The 23977-nt window shown below is 33.8% G+C and overlaps 1 protein-coding gene across 1 annotated transcript in view; it reads left to right on the top strand.

Annotated features, from left to right (window-relative positions):
- Positions 1 to 18944, top strand: part of LOC145283772 (arsenite methyltransferase-like) — a 46563-nt gene extending 27619 nt beyond the window's left edge. Inside the window, exons 5-10 of the mRNA XM_080132829.1 lie at positions 163 to 232; positions 1810 to 1891; positions 5247 to 5378; positions 11433 to 11569; positions 16596 to 16724; positions 18692 to 18944. Coding sequence (XP_079988955.1) covers positions 163 to 232; positions 1810 to 1891; positions 5247 to 5378; positions 11433 to 11569; positions 16596 to 16724; positions 18692 to 18775 — 634 coding nt within the window. The 3' untranslated portion in view covers positions 18776 to 18944. The remainder of the gene's footprint in view (positions 1 to 162; positions 233 to 1809; positions 1892 to 5246; positions 5379 to 11432; positions 11570 to 16595; positions 16725 to 18691) is intronic.
- Positions 18945 to 23977: the final 5033 nt, after the last annotated feature.

The raw sequence follows: 23977 nt of genomic DNA, 5'->3' as shown, positions 1-23977 counted from the left end.
ATCTACATTATTAATAAGGTTGTCTAACTTTAATCATAACTCTAACTCTCTGACAACAGTCTTATGATAAGGGTATCTATTAACTTCTGTCATGTCTGTTTCAGAGAAAAGAAAAGGTGAAAAATTTATAATGGAAAAAAATTATGTTTGGTTCTCTTCCAGATCTAATTGTACTGTGTGCCTCTCTCCTGATAAGAAGAAACTTTTCACAGAAGCTTATAAAGTTCTCAAGGTAAAGATGAAATCTTTTTATATTTAATTTAAGCCACCCAATCATCCCAAAATCACTATAAAAGTAATTAATTAATGAATAAGTACTGAAAATTTATAATCGGATAATTCCCAACTTTTTGGTAATTTTCGTAATATGATATGCTAAAGCACTGCATGTTCGTACGTTATCAAATTTTATACACATTTTAAAAATTAGATTGTCAGATTAGCAAAGATGTTCATTTGTGATTAATCTCATCTTGCTAAGGCATTCTGATGCTACTCAAATTGTCCCAAAACAAATTATGTCATCTTGTCACTTGAAACAGTGCAATTCTATATAAACGTTTTTCAAAACGAGTCATTCATTTTATTGCAGTAAATAATATTTAAGTAACAATTATTTTTACGATAATGAAAAAAAAAATGCTCTATGGTTTTGAAACGAATTAAATTGTCATAATTTTAAATAAATAAATATAATTTTAAATAAATATTTGTTTTAATTATTTTATGGAAGAAAAAAATAATTTTTTGTTAATAGTATTAATCCTGACGGATATTTATTATTTCAAAAAGAATGCTAACAGTAAATTATACAAATTAATGTAAAAAGTATACAAATTAATGTAAAAAGTTGAATTTCCTTAGAGTCCAACTAGTTTGAGCTTTCAAATCATCAGTTTTTAGTTCAATTTTGAAATACATATTACATAGATATTAATATTGTGATATTTATTTCTTAGTTTTTAGGACTTTTCATACGAATCATTACTACTGATTGTTTTCCTGATATCTAAGTAACAAGTCACTACAGGTTTCAAGTACTCCCTGCTTATTTTAATCACCGTTGTATATCACTTTGTGTTCTTGCAACGGCCGTTTACCTTTGAGTTCTTGCAGATAATGGCAACGGTTTTTCTTTGAAATTTGAATCACGATAAGACTCCTTAGGATTTCAGTATTCTCCGTGCTCTTCCAGTGGAAATCTGAATAGTGCTCTCTCTCCTCAGTTTTCCTCTCCCCTCAGATTCTTTGCAATCATTTTCTGTGGTACCAACAAATAATTTTGTGTTTCACTGAAGACCATTGGCCTTCTCTGGAATTTTAGTGGCAATAAGACTCTCCAATGTTCCAGTACTCTCTGCACTCGACCAGTGGAGGTTTGGTTGATGCATTCCCTCCTTGGCCTTTCCATCCTCCTTGAGCCTTCACAATCATTTTATTTTGTTTCAGCCAATACTCGTGCCACTGTGTGTGTGTGACAGAATTTTTTTTTTTTTTGGTGGATGAGGGGGATCTTAAATTATGGAGTTTCTGGCAGGTTTTGGTTGCTTGGACTTGTGTAATATTTTTTCTATATTGTTGTTGTATTGCTACTTAGTTGTGGTTGATTAATATTCTCGATTATGCTGCTATTTTTAACACTTAAGGATTTTACTTAATATTTTGGATGTTTTCATCAGTACTGTATGTTATATGGTATCACTCATTCCTTTGGTTCTATTTTCTCGTAGTGTTCTATCCAGGTTATTTTGAACTATTAATTATTAATATTATAATTTTTTTTTTTTTTTTTTTTTTTTTTTTTTTTAGATTGGTGGTGAAATGTACTTCAGTGATTTGTATGCTAACAAACCTGTTCCTGAATCAGTCCATGACAATGCTGAAATGTGGGGTTCGTTTAATTTTAAAATTTTATATAGTATAATCCGTTAAAAAATTTCATTAAGTTGAATCAGCACAGAGAAGTTAAGAATGTGGACCTATTTGTTGCTAGCATATATCCAAGTGAGATACCTAAATGAATAAAGCAAACCTTAGCATTGCTGTAATCATGAGATTTGATACGCAGTTAACATGGCACAACAATGGCATCACCAATAGGATGCATGAACACACTGGAGAACTTAAACTATGTAGAAACATAGATAAGATGCTTAAAGGCATCAAACCTTGCAAGTTCAGAGAGGTATAGCAAATAAGATATCTGAATAAATAGAGAACAAATGTCGGGCATTTGGCACCGTTGTAATCAGAAGATCTGATATGCAATGATTATAGCACAACAGTTGACATCTTTATTTTTTTTTTCGTTATGAATTTTTAAGAAGTTGAACATGAATATGCAAAATTCAGCACTTAACAATAGCAACATTATCAAATGTTTAAAAGACAATATCATCAGACAAAAATAATGTTCAACTATTTAGGCAGTCTCCATCCTCAAATAAGAAAGTATTTTATGAGACTTAAATATCGTATTTATATGCTTTAATGTCAAATCCAATCAACTGTGTTACGTATAAAATGTTAAATCTCAATGAAACATCAGTTCTCGTTGGGTCATCAAAGCAAAGCAACAATAGGCATAGACAGTACTTAGTTGAGTGACAATTTAGGAATACTAAGCGTTGTAATAAGGTTTGAAATGGAGGTGGCTATGTAGTTAATTTCTTTAATACGTCTGCAAAAGGTATTAGCCTATCCTGCTCCTAATATATTCGATTGAACAAAATATGTGCTAAAATATTCCTCAGTACTGTAATTGAGTTATGTGTGAAAAAGAAAAACAAACTATTTTGATTCTTCTAATTAGATAAAATTTGTAATTAAGTCAGCCATCTTTTAAGTTTCTATTATTCTCTCACGACATACTGTTGACTCCCCTCACTCTTATAGCATCTGTCGCTTTCATCACTCTTTGTCTTACTATTTATTAGTCAATGGTAACAAAGAATAAAAAGATTAGAAAAGTCTATAGTCAGATATAAACAAAAGGTAATATCACCAGAGTAGTAATATAATTTAACCCGTTGTTGTATAGGAAAATTGATATATATATATGAGAGAGACAGGGAATATATAACAAGCAAAGAGAAACTAATTTGGGAGTTTGTCATTTGTCTTTTTATATCTACCTGTTTTTTTACAAACTCACTGTTTCCTTATTCAATAAAATCCAAACACAATAGGTGACGCAATGACTCATATTTTTTCTCTCTCGCTCCAGTGAAAAATATTTAACTACCCTAAAAAAGAAATGAAGCGATCAGAAGCTGCTATCACCAGATGGGGCTACAAACTGACCCAATTGACTGCAAATCCAGAGGGGAGGCCCATACGATGCAACAATCCCTTGTCCATCCTCTACTGTCTAATCGGTGCAGCTTGAAAGAGCTTGCAATATATAACAATAATGCAAAGGAATTCATAAAAAAGAGTAAAAAAAACTGTTGCATAACTACATGCTTCAAAGACACGCAAAGAAGAAAATGCAAATTTGTATTAATGTCTATTTTGGATATTTAAACTGTCATGGGAGGCCATCCTCTTCATGAGGCTATATTTTTTTTTGACTTGCTTCAGTGTGCCACAAGATATCGAGGTCATTTATTATACAATGTGTCAAGTATGGTAGTTAGTTTTTACTAATTGTCATTTTCTGTTTGGGTGTATTTTAACCATTCAAATCATGCCAAGCAGCATCATTTGAATCATTATTATAGACCAAATCAGTCTATTATCAAATCATGCTGCTTGGCATGGTTGAATTATTATTATAGAAGACCAAATCAGTCATAAATGTTGGAATTGAAGAAAGAAAAGACAAGTGGGAAGAGAGAAGAGATTGTTGAATCATAACTCAATTAGTGACTGAGAATGAATCGGATAACACGCATTAAGATCATTTCTTAAACCAAACTAATTCTTGTTATTTCTCTCTCTTTCTCTCACTTATCTGCTTATCTTTAAAACCGAAAAATAGGAAAACCTGTCCAGTAATGCATCATCTTGAAGTTAGTGTTATTCATTTTGTAGCACTTCAACCAAGCATCTTTTCAATTCTCTGTGCGCCTCCCTTTTCCGTTGACAGGATATCTATCACCCGCAACGTCTGCCATTTGCATCCACCACTAAAACATGCAGGCCAACACATATTTACATGATATAGATGAAGATATAAAGGTATGACATCTTTGTGTCAGTGGTTTTAGCCCGATCAAACCTTCTGTCAATACACACCATGTTACAGCAGTGCCAGATTCGTTGGGCTGATCATATATGCTGCATGCCTGATTCAAGGTTCCCAAAGCCACTCCTGTACAGTGAACTGCCCAAAGGAAAAAGACCTGCAGGAGGATAGCAGAAACGGTTCAAGAACAATCTGAAGTTCTCCTTCAGCTCCTCTGATACAAAATTATTCCACAAGTGTCCAACATGCGAGAAATACTTCAGAACCTGAATCGGTCTAACAAGCTATCTTTGAACTCAGAATAATTGCACGATCCCGGTCACTTTTGCAAGCAACGGGCGAACATTATCCTAACATCTCCAGTCAGAAACAATGCAGAACGATCATTATTTTGGTATTTAAAATCCTGCGAGTGCCTCTGATGTAGGCAACACCAGACAACGTCTCATGCGTGCTCTCCATGTTGTCTGACCCAAAGATTGATGTTTGTCATGTTGTATGCATAAAATTATCCTTACACGCTCAAGTCAGATCTTCTTTAATGTATCATGCTCCCTTACGCTTAGAATATTCAGGTGCACTATGAAGTTGATAAAAGAAGTGCCACATTGTACATGGTCAAATCATCTGCCACATCCACTATAGAACAATTTCATTAAAATGACCTTGTGTCACATCTGGCTTTCATAGGTTGGCATGTAAATAGTAATATGTATTCATGACATAACCGGTTTTCAATAAAAGTACTTCATTTTGCATGTGAAATAGTACAATCATTCTCAATGTTTTGCAATAAAAAATATCTTCAAGTAACGTGACATAGTTTCGGTTTCAGAAAGATGGTACATCTTTGTAATAAGATATGACACTGCCTCACCCAATCCCGCTTTAACGTTATTTTCTGTTCATCAGTATTCCATACTTGATGCCATTATTTGCTCATTTTTGTTGTTGCAGGCAACACTATGTTATCCCGTAGAAGAAAAAAAATCCCCTATAATAAGAAAGCAGTGTTTTATCTAAATAAATATGTAAATATTTATTTTCTTACTTTTAGGAGAAGGCATGACAAGTGCTTTGCTTTGGACAGATTTTTACAAACTTGCTAAAGAGGTTGGTTTCACTCAGCCTCGTCTTGTTTCCATTTCCCCACTTCCAATTTGCAGCAAAGAATACCAGGAAATGCTGGGTAAGTATTTGTTTTGGGATTTTTAAAAAATTTAATTTTATAAGAATTTCATTTTTTTTTTTTTTTTTTTTTTATATTGTTTTTTTTCGTCTGAAATTGAAAGTGTGGTACTTAGTGTTTCACGGATCTGCAGTGGGACACACAGGGTGATGGCTAGGGCAAAGATCATTAAAAAAAACGACAACAGCAACTACAGGCAATAAATAATCTACTACTGATGAACACATAACCTTTGAAAGTGTTTATTTGCCTTAGATACTACTGATTAGCGAAGTGTGCCATGTAAACAAATTATATATTAATATATATGCATTAGAATTAGTCGGTGTTGTCGTTTTACCTTTACATTTGTATAATGCCGGCTTTTTCTTCTCTTCTGATGAGAAGCATTTAGCTTAGAAATGTCATAGCCTAAAGAGGTTTCTCTCTTATTCTCCTTTCTGTAACTCTTATTGACTTGATAATGCAATAAAGTTCTAATATAACTTTACTCTTTATCTTAACTTATTCTATTGTTTGCTCCACTTAACCGGGTAGAGCTTCTTTTTTTTTTTTTTTTATCTAGATAGGTTTTTCTTACTACAGGGTGACCCCAAAAAACAAAAGCTAAATGGAGGCCATCTAGAACATATGCTGTAGAACGGATAAAAAAAAGGCTAAAGATTCTAGTGTTTTGATGTGATGTTTTGAATATAATAAATTAGTTATGACAAAAGTTTCATTTCATTCGGACAAAACACTAAGAAACGGGGCCTAATTAGAGTCGGGCCCGTTTTTTTTTTTGGGGGGGTCACCCTGTATTAAAAATGTATGATGAGTTTCCTTCTAGTGATGGAACATAAGAAATGTTTATTTTCTTTCTCTATTATAGTACTATGTATTTAATCAAACATGTTTTAATAACGATAATAGTGAGGAGATTTTGAGTTTTTGTTTTTAAAAATATTCACTCATATTTAATGCTAATAGATATTTTATCTTCTAAATTTTACGTTTTTAGTGACCACTTGTTTGATTATCCCTTTCTCCCTTTCTCCAAACATGAGGTCGCGATTTTGTGTGTTACATTATTTTGGGTAGGATTAGAATAGAGAACAAAAAAGTTCAATACTAAAGAATCAGTTTGATTTATATGCATATACATTTATTCTAACCGGCCCATTTAGCACAATGTTAAGAGTATTTGCTAATGAATTGGGAGATCATGGTTCAATCCTCGGTCGAATTATATCAAAGACTTAAAATGGTACTTGATGTCCACTTGATGTCCACTCAGCATTATTAGAAGAGGATCAAGAGCAAGTGGAGTAATCCTTTGAATAAAGTAATTCGCTTTTCTACACCTTATTGGTGTAACAACAAATGAAAAGGGAACCTTTGGGTAGCTTCGACTATAGTTGGCCATTAAGCTAAGTCAAACATTTATTCTCGCATAAACATTTGGTGCAGACAAATATAAAAAGGATATACAAACATGTAATATGATGCATAGTGAATAGTACCAAAGAAGGAATACATTATTGTCCCAATACAATCTACACTGCTTATCAAATTATTAACGAGTTTGCATTTTTTTAAAGATTTAAGGAACGAGTGAATAAAAATCCATGAAACTTTGAAAAACTGTTTACGATACTATTTAGCTACTCCAGTCCGAAAATAAACTTATTTAAAGCAGTATTAGCAAAACTATGGCAAAAGATAGGAATATCTGTTGATTTCAGTGTGTCAAGTTATTAACGAGATTGAGAAAAAAAAACACAATATACCCATAACTTGTTTATTGAAATAATTTTCAAACATTAAATGACTAGGAAAAATGTTTAGAACACAATAACTACATGGCAATTTTTATGTTGACATAATTATTAGGGGATATGCGATCTTGTTTTATGAATGACTTGCAAAAGACGTTGGTCCACAGAATTAGTCAAATTTATGATTTTGTCAAGTTATTACTTGGAGAGCATCCCACAACTCATCTTTGCTCTTAAATTAGCATCCACTGCATAGAGGCATCGCTTCATGATACTCCAAAGATTCTCAATTGGGTTAAAATCTGATGAATTCGCAAGTCACTCCATCTTCCATTGCCCAGAGAACACCAGTTGTTGCCAATTCCCTTTTGCTTTTGTTTGCTGCATGCGAGGGAACATTATCCTGCATAAAAATAATGTTTTTTCTGAACGTCAAACTTTGCTTCTTCAGCCATGGTTCAAAGTGCTCCTTCAGAAAAGCTATGTAAGCATTTGACGTCATTTTTACACCTTCTGGGACTTCCCATGGGCCAACTAATATACCTCCAATAACCACAGCCCAAATCATTATCCTACCACCACCTTGTTGGCGCCTTAAATGCTGATGACGATGTCGTCCATCTAGGACCCATCCCTTGCTCCAGCCATCTGGGCCATCAAGAGTGAAACGCACTTCATCCATGAACAAAACTTTGGAAAAATCCGTTTTCATGTTGTCCTCTGCCCATTTCTATCGGTTTTGTATGTGATGTTGCTTTAATGGAGGCTTTGTCACAGGTTTAACAGACTTTGCCACTTCCTTCAAAAGGTGACATCGAGTATTTTTTTGAGACATTCTTCAATCCGGCTTGGTCAAAAACTTCTTGACTTGTCTGCCCTGGGTTCTGAACAACTTAGAACGGCATGAAACAACTCTAGATTTACCTTTATCAGCTCTCTTACGTACCTTTGTATGGTCGTTGGCAAAGCTCTTCACAGTTTGATGGTACCTTCCTATCATTTTCGATATTTCGACGGTAGTTTTAACTTTTGCTAGCTGTTCTGTAATAGTACTCTTCTCAGAGTAACTCAAACAACCTTTACGACACATTTTATTGACGAAACAAACTGCCTTTACACACCCTAAATACCATGGATTCAGCAATTACGATGGCAAGTTGTTTACATTACGTGGAACAGTATGAAAATTTCACAGTACGATCAGCTCAGCATTGCCAACGTTTCTGAAGCTTTTCATATGAAACTACCGGTAAGTTTCTGAAACTGGTAAAAAAATGTTATCTTGTTAATAATTGGACACGCAGTGTAGACACATGTGTTGCTAGGGTCGTAGATAGAGAATATATGTGAACAATGCATAAATAAATTTTGTTTCTTGTGATTTTCTGGGAGTCTGGGCGGCTGTTATCAGAAATCATGACCTAAATGCAAAGCCTGCTAGGGTTTGTGAAGGCATGCTCCTAGAAGGAGCGGGATAAAGCATCCAACAAAGAGCCTTATTTTCAAGTCTTCCACATGGATGGAATGGAATAAAAGAAAAGTGCATATTCTATAACATTGATCAGTATAATTCAAGCAAGATACTGAGAGTAATCTAATAAATAAACGGCTATGTCTGTCCGTTTGTTTCCATATTTTCAAACTCTATCTCCTCCGAAATTAAAAGTTGCAGAGTGGTGCTAGGGGATTTTTTATGGGTCGTTATTTTATGGGTCTTCAGCCAGTTAAAATTGTTTTTAAAGGGTAAAAAAAAATGGGTCAAAATTGAAAAAATCGTTAAACATTTTGTACATTCACCTCTTCGTGTATTTTTCATTTTTAACTGGTATACATGCGTGTGATGTTGGAACAGTGGTAATGTCACCAACTTTGAATTCTACGGTTTCGATTCTAGCTGATGGCACCCAAATACTTTACTTTTGAAATCATGACTCTGTAATAATATGTACGAAATCTGGACAAATTAAAATATCATATAAGCGTATTTTGCCCCCCGCCTAGTATATATTAAAAATCAAGGCCAAAATGTATTTTATATTCAAGTATGGAAAATACATTTCGACTGCATCTCTATATTAATAAAACTATAAAAAATCCTCGTCTATATTTCTCATCTATATTAAACTTTGATAATATACATTGAATCATCATTTTTTAAAAATTTACCATTAATTGAGTATTTATTGAAATCAGCATTAAACTTTAAGTCATAAAATACAAATATGCGTTTTATGTAATTATGATTATTTAAAATTATTCTAACAACCTATTTTGTTATTTTTTTATTTAATTTATTACAAATGGCTGTATTTAGTTTTAAATTAAAAAAAAACTCCTTTAAATTAAAAGATGTTTTGATTAATTTATCTTTCATTTTTCTTTAGTTTTTATAATTAATTTTCTGTAATTGCCAAATTTAATTTTAATTCATTTCTTTGCTAATAATTGGTTATAATAATCAAGTTATCATTATAATATTAATAATGAGGTTATTCAAGTAAAATATTTATCTAATCAATATTATTTTTTGATTTACAACTGGAATTAATGTCTTCAGAATATGATAATATGTAAACTATTTTCTTGATTGAGAATCAGTCAGAAAGGATGTAAAGAACTCTGACGTAGAAGAGTTACAAAAATTTTCTTTGGATTGAAGAGCCCAAAATCAAAACTAGGTTGAAAAACACTGATTTAAGGCACAGATTTAAGAATACTGAGAGGATTATGGTTAGTTTTATAATTTGTGTGTATTGATCTGGCGGTTGCAAGCAGGGATGTGAAGTTGGTATTCCAAACGTTTGATTAAAATTTCCCACAAGGTAAGTTGGGTTGGCTTTTTGAGCACCTCTCTATTGCCACTATTTGAGGGAACACTTTGAATTTGTTCTTGACCTTCTAAGTCACCAAAAGATCTAATCAAACTTCATTATGTTTCTGATCTATCGATATGAAGGCGAATCAAATGCACACATATTCAAAGTAATGTTGAATCCTTAGAAAATGATCTCTAGTCTTTAATGGATGGTTACATTTCACAAAGAAGGTAGGAAAACTTTTCGCACTTGCCAGTATCCTATATTTCTATAAAGCCATCATTTGCTTATGTATGAAGAATTGTTGCCACATTTAGGCTCGTGCATCAGCAATTTTTTACTCTTCGACTCTTAACCTAATAGATCATGCACTGGCTACCAAGTTTCAGTCCCTGACCTATCACCTCAATGTTGAATCCATACGCTTGTTTTACAAATACTTCAACAGAATATTCCCTGACAAACTTGCTACACTCATGTCCTCTCAACATAAATATCCCTGACCAACCTGACAAGCAACAAAATCACACCCCTTCACTGTAGAGCCCCCCAGATATTGAAAAGCTTTCTACTCCATAGCTTCAGTCCTCAAATCACTTGTCTTTGGAATTCCTTCCCTTCTCTCTGTTTCCCAGACAATACCAACATGCAGAAATTTAAATGTAATGTGAACAAACATTTTGCTGTAAAATCTTTACTTAGGATGCTCCTATAAAACTGGCCCCTAATTCACAGTAGCCCCATTATGTCTCAGTATTTGCAGTTAATATAAATAAAAAGAATACCCACAAAGACTTTTTAAATTTGGCTATTGAAACGGATTATTCAGAATAGGGCAGCAACCAAATAAATGTGGTTCTAAGTAAGGGCCACATCATGCCACCTCACATTTTCGAAGTTTGCTGGAAAATCAACCCCAAAGTTTACCTGGATGTGCTGAAGAGAGTGGTGATCCTCTCTCCTCTCTCGACCTGAACCTGCTGGACCACTTCGTTTGGTCATAGATCAAGAAAATCACCAACATGACCTCCCACAACACCAAAGCCATCTTGATCGCCACCATCTGCTGAGTATTTGCCAAGCTCCTGCTGGTGCTTGAAGAAAAGGCATGCTCTCAGTTCCGGATCCATATCGAGGCAGGGGTTGAGGCTGAAGACGGCTACATTGAATAGATTTCAGCTCTACTACATAAAGTTATCTGAATTGATTTTTTTTCAATAAAAGTTTGAAAATAAAGCTGTAGTGTTGTTTTCCTTAGGGCGACAAATTTATCGTTCCACCCTGTATTTAGTGATTTCATAGAGATAATTAGTTTTTCGATTGTGAATTCCTGCATTCTACCTCCTTTTTCTCCATTCCTCCACTTTTTGTACTCTCTCTTTCTATTCTTACCCTATCCCTACTCCTTCATCCTGTTACTCCTTATATTAAACATTTATCAACAATTACTAAAGATTCTTCTTTCTCTTCATCCTTTCCAGGTGATATCCAATATATTTCTGCTACATACAGGATGTTCAAAGTCCCTATGAAAGAAGACACACTAAATTTCACTTATAAAGGGACTATCCCCGAACATGAACAGCAATTTACATTTGATCATAAAACTGTATTCAAGGTAACCAGAAAATTATTGTTATTCTCATTTGGATCATGAAAATTTAAAGAAATTATTTAATTCGCTGCTTGTATTCTCGCAGGTAGGAGGATTTTGTACATTCATCTTAGTATATTTATAATTTTTAATTTTTTATCCCTTTATATACGTGTCCCGTTGGTACAGTGGCAACGTCACCAGCTTTGACTGTAACAGTTTTAGTTTCGCTTCTAGCTAATGGCACCTAAATACCTTTTTTTTACTTTTAAAATCACAACTCTGTAATAATATATACGAAATCTGGACAAATTAAAATATCATATTCAAGCATATTTTATAAACCGGGCAAAGCTGGGCACCTTCTGGTATAAATCAATATAAGTGTGTTATAGTTTTGGTTACAGCTAGGTAAAAAAATATGAATAAGAATTAGATAAAATAAACCCAGAAAGATAAGCAAAACAAATAGAGTAGATAGAAAAAATGATTATACCCCCCCCCCCCAAACTGTTGCATGATTCGTGAATAAATGAAGATAATGTTGAAAGTTTTTCCATTTTTATATTTATTCTTATAATAAAAAAAAATATTGAATATCTTACAAAAAGTAAGATAGTTCAAATTTACTATAATAGAATGCGTTCGAAAGTTTCCTTGGCGTTTTGCTGAAAAATAATGTAAGTCTGTTCTGATACTATTTCATCTTTTTTTTATCCTTAATCAGTGAAAGAGAAATTCTATTTCGAAACAATTTTTGTTTTTGTCCCAATCCGGAGTCTCCCTTATTTTCTTGATTTTCTGCATATTAAAAACCGACCTTGTACCTTACTCAACCCTGACCAGAAGGCAAGTAAATAGGAACTTGTTCAAAAGCAAATTTTCTAATTTTAAAATAATTACATTGAAGAATAATATCAAGAGGTTAAGGGAGCTAAGTATGTGATATTATGAAGGTTATATGCAACCATCCATCCAGCACAACCGTAGCCGATATTGAACTCGCTCCACAAGTTTGTAGTGTAACTCAAATCTTGTCAGTAGCTGAATACTTGATGCCTCACAAGGGGTGCTTTTTTTTATCATGACGCCATCACTAAACGGGGTGCATACTATGCCTTAAGAGTCTCATCTGCCCTTGAGAGAAGGATAGACAGCGCCAGTTTCTAAATGTGGTGTTTTATTTCGCAGCAAAACAAAGTAAAATCCGTATTCATTTATGAAAGTTATATCTAGGGCTGTGACAACAACATATTCTTTTAATTGTTTTTACTCTTGAGTATATATCCGTTAATATCTTATATTTTTTTATATAGACTAATGTGGTCCTCGGTTGATTGACTGTATCTTACTGTGTCGGATATATACTTGAGAATCAAAAGAATGAAAAGAATATTCTGTTGTCACAGCCCTAGTTATATCTGTTGGAGGGGCCGATAATAGTTATTGGTCTTACAACTAAGAAAGCGGACATAAACCTGCAAATATGGCAAAGAAGGAAAAACAAACTCTTGAATACATCAAAATATAAAGGTGGCATTTATTTCAAAGAAACATGTGACTATGAAGAAAAGTTCATAATTTAGTGCATCGACATCAAGTATGATGGATTGTTACTGTAGGATGGTAGTAGTGGTTATCGTGACTGAAAAATCTTTTGGTTCTTTCTGGTGAGAGCTGTTACTTTTGACATAACTGCTGTAGAACTTTGGCGGACAGAAGAATAAGCTGCATGTGTTAATGATGATGTATGCCGGTTCAATCTTTGGTTAATTTGGTGGCTTAAAATAAGTGCTGTAGTTGCTAGGATGATAGTGATGATGATGATGGCAGTTATTGTTGATGTGCCATAAAAGAATAGGACTAAGCTGTTTCTTCTGACTGTCATCAACATGGTAGTGAAAATGTTGTTCAGTCTAGCAGGGGGTCGATGGAAAAAGGCTGCCGCTGAATTGCCTGACAGCAACCTCAACGGTGAATCCCATTTGTGTGGTTGAAATAGAAAAATGCACCCTTTTATACTATTTTGCCAGCTGCTGTTGATACGATACTTTGGTACGATCTAATTAGTCGACTTGAGTGATAATATGCACAGAAAGAAACTATGTTAGTTTCTGTCACACGAGCTAAGGTGTTCAAGAGCTAAACATGCAGTTTTATTAAGTGTATGGAGTCATAACCTGAGTCAGCACAACATTTGTAACGTAACACAAAAAATGTATCCATCAAATATCACTAAGAATAGTTAAGAAGTAACGACCTGCAACTAACTAATCCTAAAGTAAAAACTTTGCAACAATATCCAAAACAATTTTCTCACGGTTTTTCTCATTAGTAATACCTCTTTTTATGCCTCAAAGATATGTTGTAGCAGTAAATTATCCACTTTGGAAGGAGTTTTTGTTGTACGCACGGGAATTAAAGTCATGAAATGCAGTTCTCTTCATTGTTACTCCCTTGTAGTTGTTGGGTTTTACTCAACATGACGAAATATTGCTGTTTCAAAAATGAAAGCGTGAACGAAACTGGTTGCTTTCGCAGTTGGTGGTGCATCATTCTTTTGGAAGAAAACATTGATCATGAGTTGAACATTTTTTTTAGCACGAAAATGCCACTCAAGTGTGTTGTTTCGTGCAGACGTCTATGATGGAACTGTTTTTTTCCTATCCAAACTATTTTTTTATGGACAATATTATAGAAGGTTCTAGATTCAACCACTTCTCATTGCACTATGGCAATCGCATTGGTAGTAATAGTAGTGGTGGTGGTATTATTTCTTATACTTACCCACCACAAAGTCTTCAATGAACTAGTGAAGTGACGATTCTAATAGTTTTCTAATTCCAATATAATTACTAATGATGTTCTAACTTCCTGAATTTGATAAATTACAGATTCCGATTCTAAAATAGCATAAAAAAGTAAAAATTTCATTGGAGTAAAGTAATTTAGCAAAGAATTCTCATCTACTTTTATATATAATTTTCGTTTTTTTTCTCATTATTAGATTCTCATGTATATTTTCACTTGTGTCATTTTTTTCTATTTATGGGTTTGTGCTATTTTTACTGGGCCATTTTTCTGCTGCCATTTTTACCTACATTCATTATTATTAACTATAAATTTTAATTTTACTGGTTGTTTAAAACCAATAAATATTTATCATTTTATTATCAGTCAATGGAACACTAAGTTTTAAACAAAAAATAAAAATAATCGTTTTTGGAATGGGAAATAAAGCACACATTTTTCCGATTCTGATACTCCTCCCAAAAACTCTAATGTTTCCAATTCTAATTGATGTCTAATTCATTTGTCTTTCCATACGTTATGTGAAAACAAGCCAGCTAGTTAGTTACATCATTTAGAAAATAAGTGAATAGCAACACTATTAGATAATGCTGGTCTATTTCCTGGCTTTGCATCTATAAAAGCTACCAATATCGCAGCAAACTCTCTTTTATATTATTCCACTCCTTCTTTCCCCTCATGATTGAAGTACATTGTTTCTTTTTTCCATTCTTTTTTTTCTCTTTATAATAAATATTAAGTTTTCATTTTAAAATAATGTTGTGTACTCAACCTTATATCATACACGTATCAAGTTTCCATAATCATTACAGAAACATTAAAGTTTACAATGGTCATTCATACCTTGGTTGCTCTCCTTCTGTGTGCTTCTCTCAGACTGATGGAATTCCATACTGTAATTAGAGCTTTTGATCATAGTTTCAAAAACTAAGTTGAGACAAAACTGACGGAAAACAATAGCTATTTATTCCACATGGTCTTTATTCCAAATCGTTGATTAGTGAGTATAAGAGAGAGAGAGAGAGTGTGTGTGTGTGTGTGTGTGTGTGAGAGAAAAAAAGAGAGAGCGATCGAAATCACTAATTAGTTATATCTTATCAACCTATATCATTATATAACATCTTGCATACTTCCAAATCAACTCATGTTTTTTTTTTTTTTTTAATTTTTACTCGATTTAAGCTGACATATTTGTTTTTAATACATTTCTACAACCTAAGTAATTTTCAACTCTGATTCATCAAGTTGATTTTTAAATAACTTTCACAATTCCTTTTCTTGATATTCGCAACTAACTAAATTATGTACCAGTGGGTGTACTTGTTCAGTATCTAACTATAAACATCAGTAATAATAACAAATGCATATTTAGTAGCATCAGCTTTTCTAACAGGTTCATGGGAACAGTTTAATTATGAAGCAAGATGCATAATCATAATAATAGCAATTACAACAATAATAATAATAATAATAATAATAATAAAATTTCGAAAATTGTCAAATAAGAACAAACTATAAATAAAGGTTTTTAATTCTTATGTAAACTTCAAATTATTAAATTATTTTTGGTTTCGTTTAACTATGGAAAATATAGGGAGATTTTTGCAGAACAATAGACATTTATGGTGTGATCATGTTGAAAGAATTAGATTAGTAGATGTACAACAATTGAGTTGGCAGGTCATTTCACAGGGAAAAGCCCAGGAAAACATGGGAAGAAATAATAACGATGGATTTGAGAGAAAGAGATATAAAGACTTGGCCAGAACAGTTTGGAAATCAATTTCTAAAAGCTGTTCAACACATGCCATCATAGCATGTAAAAGGAACCTTAAACCAGAGATGCTGATGATGATTTTTATTGGTCCCTTGACAAAAGAAAGGTGGACCTGTAAATTCACCCTTATCCGTTCATCTGTCTGCACTTTTCTCCATAACTACGCCTTGGAATTTTTTGAAATTTTGCACAAACATTAAACATGATATGAGTAAAAAAGTAACAGAACGAATTTTCCGGGAAAACTCCAGTTGTCCCCCTAGGGGTGCCTTTCGTGTTAAAACTCCACTGTTTGTTCATTTTCACCACGATTTAACCTCCTCTGGGAACTTTTGGGGCTAAATGGGGGAAGACAAATGCTGAACTTAATCATTTTTTATGCCTTGTTCACTGTGCCCTCACAGGTGACCATGCATGCTTCACTTGTTCCTTTTTTTTTTTTTTTTTTTTTTTTTTTTTCAGCGTCATGAAAAGCATTGCAATGACTTTAAAATGGCAACCATTTTAAAATCCTCACGTTACAATGAAAATTTTGATTTTGAAGAATGTTCGAACTCTGACGAATGTGAAACTGCAACAAAATGTCAGCACGTAAGTAAATTATTTAATTTTATGTATTTGAATTTTAAAAATAAAAATCTCTTAATAGTTTTTTTTTTTTTTTTTTTTTTTTTTAGATATAGTTTGTAAATTTTTTAGTTTTCTAACTAAATTTATGGACCGTTTTAAACCAACAGATCCAACCATGAAAAAGAAATTCATCCATTTCAAAGTACATTTATCATATTGTACTTGTACAAATTTATTACATTCTTTTTACTCTTCAGTGAGGCCAGTTTCCTAGATCTTCTCAGCAGGATTTTATTTGATGCCTTGCTCCACTTTTCAAACTTTGAGTAGTGGTAGAACAACAATAGTTCTTTCTTTTGTAAAACAGAACATGGCCGGGATTTTAAGCGTCTTATTTTTCTTGTTTTCTTGCAAGAAATGATGGAGATAGGGAACCCGGACCTTTTTCATCAAGACATTATAGCTGACCTGGTTCGCCTCTTTCATGGCTGGATAGGAAGGTTTACCTTTTCTTTCTTTTTTTTTACAAAGGGGTCACCACATATCAAGGCCCGGAGGCCACTCGAGGATAAGAGTTAATGAGTGTATGTACCATACACTCATTAACCATTATCAATGGGACAATAGCGTAGCAATCGTTAATGGTGGAAATTAGGTATAATTTGATTATTTAAGGATATGGCTCAACAAAAACTTGTTTATGTTGGACTTGAAGATGGCCATACTGTAGTCAGCTGGAAAGAAGCCCAGCAGAACAGTTCCACAGGTGGGCAGTTCTTTGTTTATGAAACTCACGTTCAGGTTTAGCACCAGAAAGGGGGAAATTATTGATAGTGGTTTTAGCTAGACGAGGGTTTTTTGTAAAAGTTTGGCAAGAGGAGAACAATAGATTGGAGTTCAGACGAGTACTTGCCATGAAACTAACGATAAAGCAAAAGCAGATTAGCAACGCCTCTTTTGTGAGAAAGAGGCTGCAAGGAAGAGAAAAGGGCATCACCTACAGAAATCGGTTTTGAACTCTGTCAATGCACGATAGGGTGCTCCGAGCAGTTCCTGCTCAGATGTGGCAATATTATTCCATCCTAGGATATACTTGGCTCTTATACAGATAGAGGATTGTATTGGTAGTGAGATATCTACTGGAGCGATAGAATGATCCAACCATTTTTCCAGCAATCTTGGCAACAGATTGGATGTATGTGCTCTATTTCTGGTGTAAAAACGGGTTGAGAGGTTCTTTTTATCATGAGTGTCACCCTGCCAGTATCTATTTTTGTTTTTATTCATATTTTTATATGAGTTCTTCATTGTCTATGGTTTTTTATTCTTGTTTATAAAAGATGCCCTGTATGAATAATGGGTGTACCCATGTCTACAACCTAGGTGGTGTGCTGGATGGCTTGAGACAGCTAGGTTTACTTAGATTGAGGAGCATCCTAATGTCAGTGTCTCTGACAAACACGAATACAGAGAGACTGAAGACACTAGAGGGTGGTGCATTCAATTTCTCTCTCTTCTGAATGTGCTGTTTGTTGTTTCATGATGATTTTATTGGCATTCGTTTCCCTGATATCTTGCTATTAAAAACTATTTCTTTTCTAGAAGGATATCAAGTACTTATTGGGAGGGACGATGTGAAGGTTGCCAAAGTCTCAAAGTGAAAGTGTTTCTGTGAAACGAACTGGATTCGAACAGCACATCCAGATGATCAGTCGGTGTTGTTAACCCTTTAACCACCGTCATCTTGCTGGATGTACTGTTTTGTTAGATTTCTGAAATGAATTGCTAGAAATGCATTCTGAAATGAATTGCTAGAAATGCATTCTGAAATGAATTGCTAGAAATGCATTCTGAAATGAATTGCTAGAAATGCATTCTGAAATGCATTTCTGAAATGAATTGCTAGAGAGCCTGAAATAGTTTTCACATATTCATGAACAAAATTTAATTCTGTCTTAGAATAAAAACTTTTTTTTTTTTTTTTTCAGCCGATGAATCCTTTCGAGTATTTGGCTGAACTGAAGTCGGAAGGGAGAGTGCCTTCCCCTCCACCTTGCAGTAAAAGGAGATAAAGATCCTTATCTTTTATTGCGTGTGTTTCATTTTCAACGCAAACTTAGGATTTGTTTCCAAAACCTTATTCTAAGTTTCATTAATAAAAATATAATCTTTTCACTTACAAATAAATATCCGTTTGTTTTTGCTCAGATTGTTACAAAATAAAATGTTACCCAAATGATATTCATCGTTTTGTCTTATTTTTTTGATCAACTTTATGAAGTGTGATCAAAAAGTTCTCAGACATTTACCACTTTGAATAAGTAACGTGTTCTTCTGAAGTCATTTTTATGTAATTGTCATTTTAAGTAATTTATGCATATTTCGAAAGTGAAGTAAATGAAATGCTCATCTTTTATACAATAATTTATGTGGATATAATAGAAGATTTCTACTTTGATTATTTTCAGATTCTACCTCTTTAGTGGTCCTATTTTGAAATCGAAGTATGATTAAATTGTATATATGGATCATTGAAATTCATAATAATGGTTTTCTCATATGATAAATATATCTGATCTTAAATAGATAAAAAAAGGGATCATAAAGTAAGTTTTACAAGTCGGCTGTTCATGTAGGTGAAGGTAAATGTGAATTGCTTAAAATAATAGTTTTATAAAACTTTAAAAGAACAAATTTCTTATTCAAAAGTGGTTTTATAGCAAATGTCTGAAAACTTCTTGATCACATTTCACAAAATTGTTGAAGCCAATATTGACTGAAAATTTTCTTTTTATTTTTAGACTTTAGCCGCTTTAGTTATTTTATTTTTACATTGGCATGAATTACATCTCACGTACTGGGTGCTTGACTAGGTGAATCTAGATTATATCACTTGAACAATTATGTAATGTTTAGAAAAATTTTTTTGATACCAATGAAATGATTAAGGGTCAGATTTATAAGAGAGCTGTGCAGCAAGATGTTTGTTCACATTATATTTAAATTTCTGCACGGTACAGTGAGCATGGAGAGAATCCAAAAGGCAAGTTGTCCTAGAAAAGAAACTATTTGTGTTAAAAATTTTCTGACATCTGGTAACCTTTACAATGAAAGAGTGGGATTTTCTGCGAGTAAGGTTAGTTAGAAGTAATTACGTTGCACCAAGTTTGTCAAAGAACATTTTGTGGAAGTAGTTGTAAACATTGTAGCGATGACACAGGGGCTGGAGTTTTGTAGACAGTGCTGTACCTCTTTGATTCTTTTTTGTATCATGTCAAGGAGGGAGAGGTTAGTGGTTGGCATATCAGACCAGATGTGGCAACAATACCCCATACTTAGACGAATGTTGACTTGATAGAGATATGTTACCGGCAGGTGTGTTAAGTTTTTTAACAGTAGAGGGAGCTCACCTAGTCAGTATTTTCTTTGTTGTCCGTTAATGTTAGTTCAAAAAGTTTGAATGTTGGACTTGAAAGGATGCTATTAGCCATAACGATTATTGGTTGGACAGGATTCTTATTTTGCTTATTTCCTTAATTTAAGGAAAAGACCTATCTTGGTAGCATTGAATGTAACCTATTTTCTCCCTATCTGACTATTAATTGCCAAACTTTGTATTTCCTTTTCTACGGATGCAGTCATTGCCTTGGACATGTGTGCCTTGGATTCATTACCATAAAATGGCATCATCAAGATCACTCCATGTAATCATTTACTTTGAAAAAAAGATCTTTAATATCTTGATCCAGTTTAAACTCCATACCTTTTCTGATAGCTAGCATCGTCACGCATGCATGTGAATATTCTGACCCCAGGCATGAGTCTAATTCGTTGGCTCTAACAAAAGCTGACATACTTTTTAAATACAATTACTCAATGACTCCAAATAGCACGTTGTGAAAAGAATAAAATAGTTATGCAGCCAAATGATCGTTTCGTAGTTGAAAGATCAAAAAGAGGGCGGGAGAAAGAGAAATTTACCTTTGTTTTAAGCACACCACGTAATTATATTACCATTTCATTGGGACACTTTATAAATCTGTCGTCTCATTGATGTTTCCGTTAAGACTCACTTTGTTCTCCTGAAATTCTGTCAGGTGATTCTATGAACAGGTGACGTCATGTCTGCTCACTTCGTCTTTCGGTTCTGAGAGTAAGCAGGAACAATTTCTCAAGCCCGTTTCCTGTTTTCCAAATTAATTGCCATATATCGCAATAATATATACTAGCTACAGTTATTCCTCATCTGCAAGAAAATTGTTTGGTAATCGGAAAGTTAGTCTGTTGTAACAGGTTTCGGTTATTTTTAATGCATTAAGTTTATTTTCTATTTTGTCAAATATTTTTCTTTCAGCAACAAAGCAATCGGAGGTGATGTAAAATGCCACCACTATCGACAGTCGATTTGTTGTGTAGTGGATGTGCATATCAGAGAGTATGACGGGGACGTATATATCGGAGGACGAGACATTTATGTGATACTGTTACACAGCAACGACAACATATGTATAACGGCGTAAACGACAATGATGACAATTCTTATTTTTTCATTATTATTATTATTATTAATAATACGGTGCTGAGATGGTATGATGCAACAGTTCTTGTTAACACAGATAGAGAAGAGAGTCATAGATGATGGTGGTGGGGACACATAATACTTTGGGAAGGGGTGTTGCACAAAGTTTGTTTACAGATGATACACAAAAGCATTTACCTTTCTTTGTTGGAATGAAGACATGTTCACAAAATATCCTTTATTCGACCAGCTGGTTGATTGATGAATCAGGAATTCAAGCTCTTATGGTCTCATCTTCCCTGCTTCGCCTCCAAGGGACGTCAGCTCCTAGTCTGACCGACTTGATTCTCTCTGACTCTCTTCTCTGGCTCTGTCTTCAACTGACTTGAACCCATCTCAATATATTGAGAATTCCCTTTCCTTATGAAGCCATTGCGTGGCCAACAATGTGATTCCTTCATGTGTTCAAATTACATGTACCCTAATCACGTTTGGTAACAAAGAAATTCCTAAATGAATTATTTCATTTATAACCTATTTATTTCATCATTATTGCTAACTTGTATTGCCCATTCTTTTAACTGGCATATTTAATATCCAGTTATTTCTAAAACAATGAACAATCGCTACATTCCTAAATTTAATATTTATTATCTCTTAACTCTTGCCTACTGGGTTTGATTCTATTCTTTTCCAAACATCATTTTCAAACTTATTTAGTTTGTTCTTTTACTTACTGGGGTCTGTCCTCTTCTCATGTAACAGTTTTTTTTACAAAGGAGTCACCACTTATCAAGGCTCAGAGGCCACTTGAGCATAAGGGTTAAAGAGTATACAGTAGTCAATGGGACAATATCACAGAATCGTTAGTAGTGGAAATTGGGTAAATTGGATGACTTAAGGGGAACGGATCATTAACTCGTGACTGTTGTTATTTCAGACTCCTTCTTGTCTGATTGCAGTTAGATGAAACAATATCTCATCGTTTTTGCATGGGCTTTTCTTCTGCTATCAATAATAGGCTCCCAAAATAACAACAACAACAACAACAACAACAGTCATATTTTCTTGTACATTATTCATTGCATATATCTTTCTATTCATTACCCTGGAAACATGTGTACTTTGTGTTAGGATAAGTAAAATAGTTTTTCCTTTAAAAATTACGGTGCTTCTGCATTTACCGACCTGCAATTTCAATGAGGTTGGCTCAAGCTCGCTCGACGGCTGACGGAAATAATCGAAAACGGTTGGCTCAATTTTTACCGAACAGGTAGTCTGTTTTTTGCTAAGACGGGTCTAGTAAGGCTATTGAAGAAAAAAAAAAGTCGTGCAGGTTAGGGTTTAGGGTTGGGCTAGATGCATGTTTGTAATTTATTTATTGTATTTCTATGTTTTTCCTGTTTATCATTATAATTTTTTCGTAGTTGATCAACGTTTTGTGATCGGCTGCTTTCAGTTATTCCTGTCAGTGACCAAGCACATCTGAAAAACTTTGTGGAAACCATGGGTTGATGAATACAGAACTATCAAAAGTTACACTTGTGGTATTCATATCCTCCATGTATTATGTCTAGAATATTCTTTTTATGTTTTCTTTGACAAAATATCTCTATGAGAATCCCTCTCTCTCTCTTTCTTATTTATGCTCGCTGATTTGGCATTTATAGATACTTAATTTCCTTCAATTCTTGTGTTGATTTCTGGTGGTCTGGAGGTAGAATGCTAGCTTATGAAGTCAAAGGTGACTTTCTGACTGCATTCAGATCTCCTGACTGGCGGTAAGTATCACTTTCTACACTGATGACTGTGTAAACATGAAACATCCATCCATCCAGCACGACTGCAGCCAAGATTGAACTCATTACACGAGTTTATAGTGTAATTCAAATCATGTCGGTAGCTGAATACTTGATGCTTCACTAGGGCTATCAAGGGTGATTTTTATCATGATACCATAACTAGACAGGATACCTACCACGGCTTAAAAGAGTCCCATCTACCTTTGAGAGAAGGATAGACCGCACCAGTGTAATGTTATGACCCTTTAGGATGTGATCATAGCATAGTATCTGTAACTGTGACAAGCGGGGTCAATGGTCAAAACATTATTATTATTGTTATTGTATTCTTATTAATTGATTTGAGCGACGGATGGTCGCTGGATCAGTTATTATGATTAGAAAATAAACAATTAAATTGCAGAAGAAATGATTGACGTGTGAATCGCAAAAGGAATGTGAAAATAGAAAATATATGTAAACATTATTTTGGGGTTTTGAATAAACAAATAACTAGTTGTGGATTAGATTGGTATGAGACATGTAATTAGGTGACGTAAGAGAACACAAGATGTAGTTAGTTTTGGAGAGATTCAGAGAGTTGAGGATTGATCACCAGAGCAGACAGACGTCTAGACAGGGGTGGACAGACAGCTAGGAGTGGGCTGTATGAACAGAAAATGTAGACAAACTGCAGATCATGTGAAAACCATTTAGGACAACTGTAATAAATTTATAATATAAAAATATAAAGAGTTGTTTTAATGGTTTCACAAATAAGAACAGATGTCTCAATTATATGGTGCTGATCGTTTCATGGTTCGTCACGGAGCAATGGGAAGATACAGAAGAACTCTTCAAGAAAAAGGTATGGAGCATATATTATTCTTCTTATATATGAACTGTAAAAATATTCCGTGTGATAAGTCTGATACAACATGACTCGGTTTACACGTCAATATCATGTCCCCTGG

This window comes from Euprymna scolopes, chromosome 8 (assembly GCF_053919585.1).
Source record: "Euprymna scolopes isolate OS-2025 chromosome 8, ASM5391958v1, whole genome shotgun sequence".
NCBI classification, from domain to species: domain Eukaryota; kingdom Metazoa; phylum Mollusca; class Cephalopoda; order Sepiida; family Sepiolidae; genus Euprymna; species Euprymna scolopes.
The sequence above is the reverse complement of the archived record's forward strand: the minus strand, read 5'-3'. Positions and strand labels throughout refer to the sequence as shown.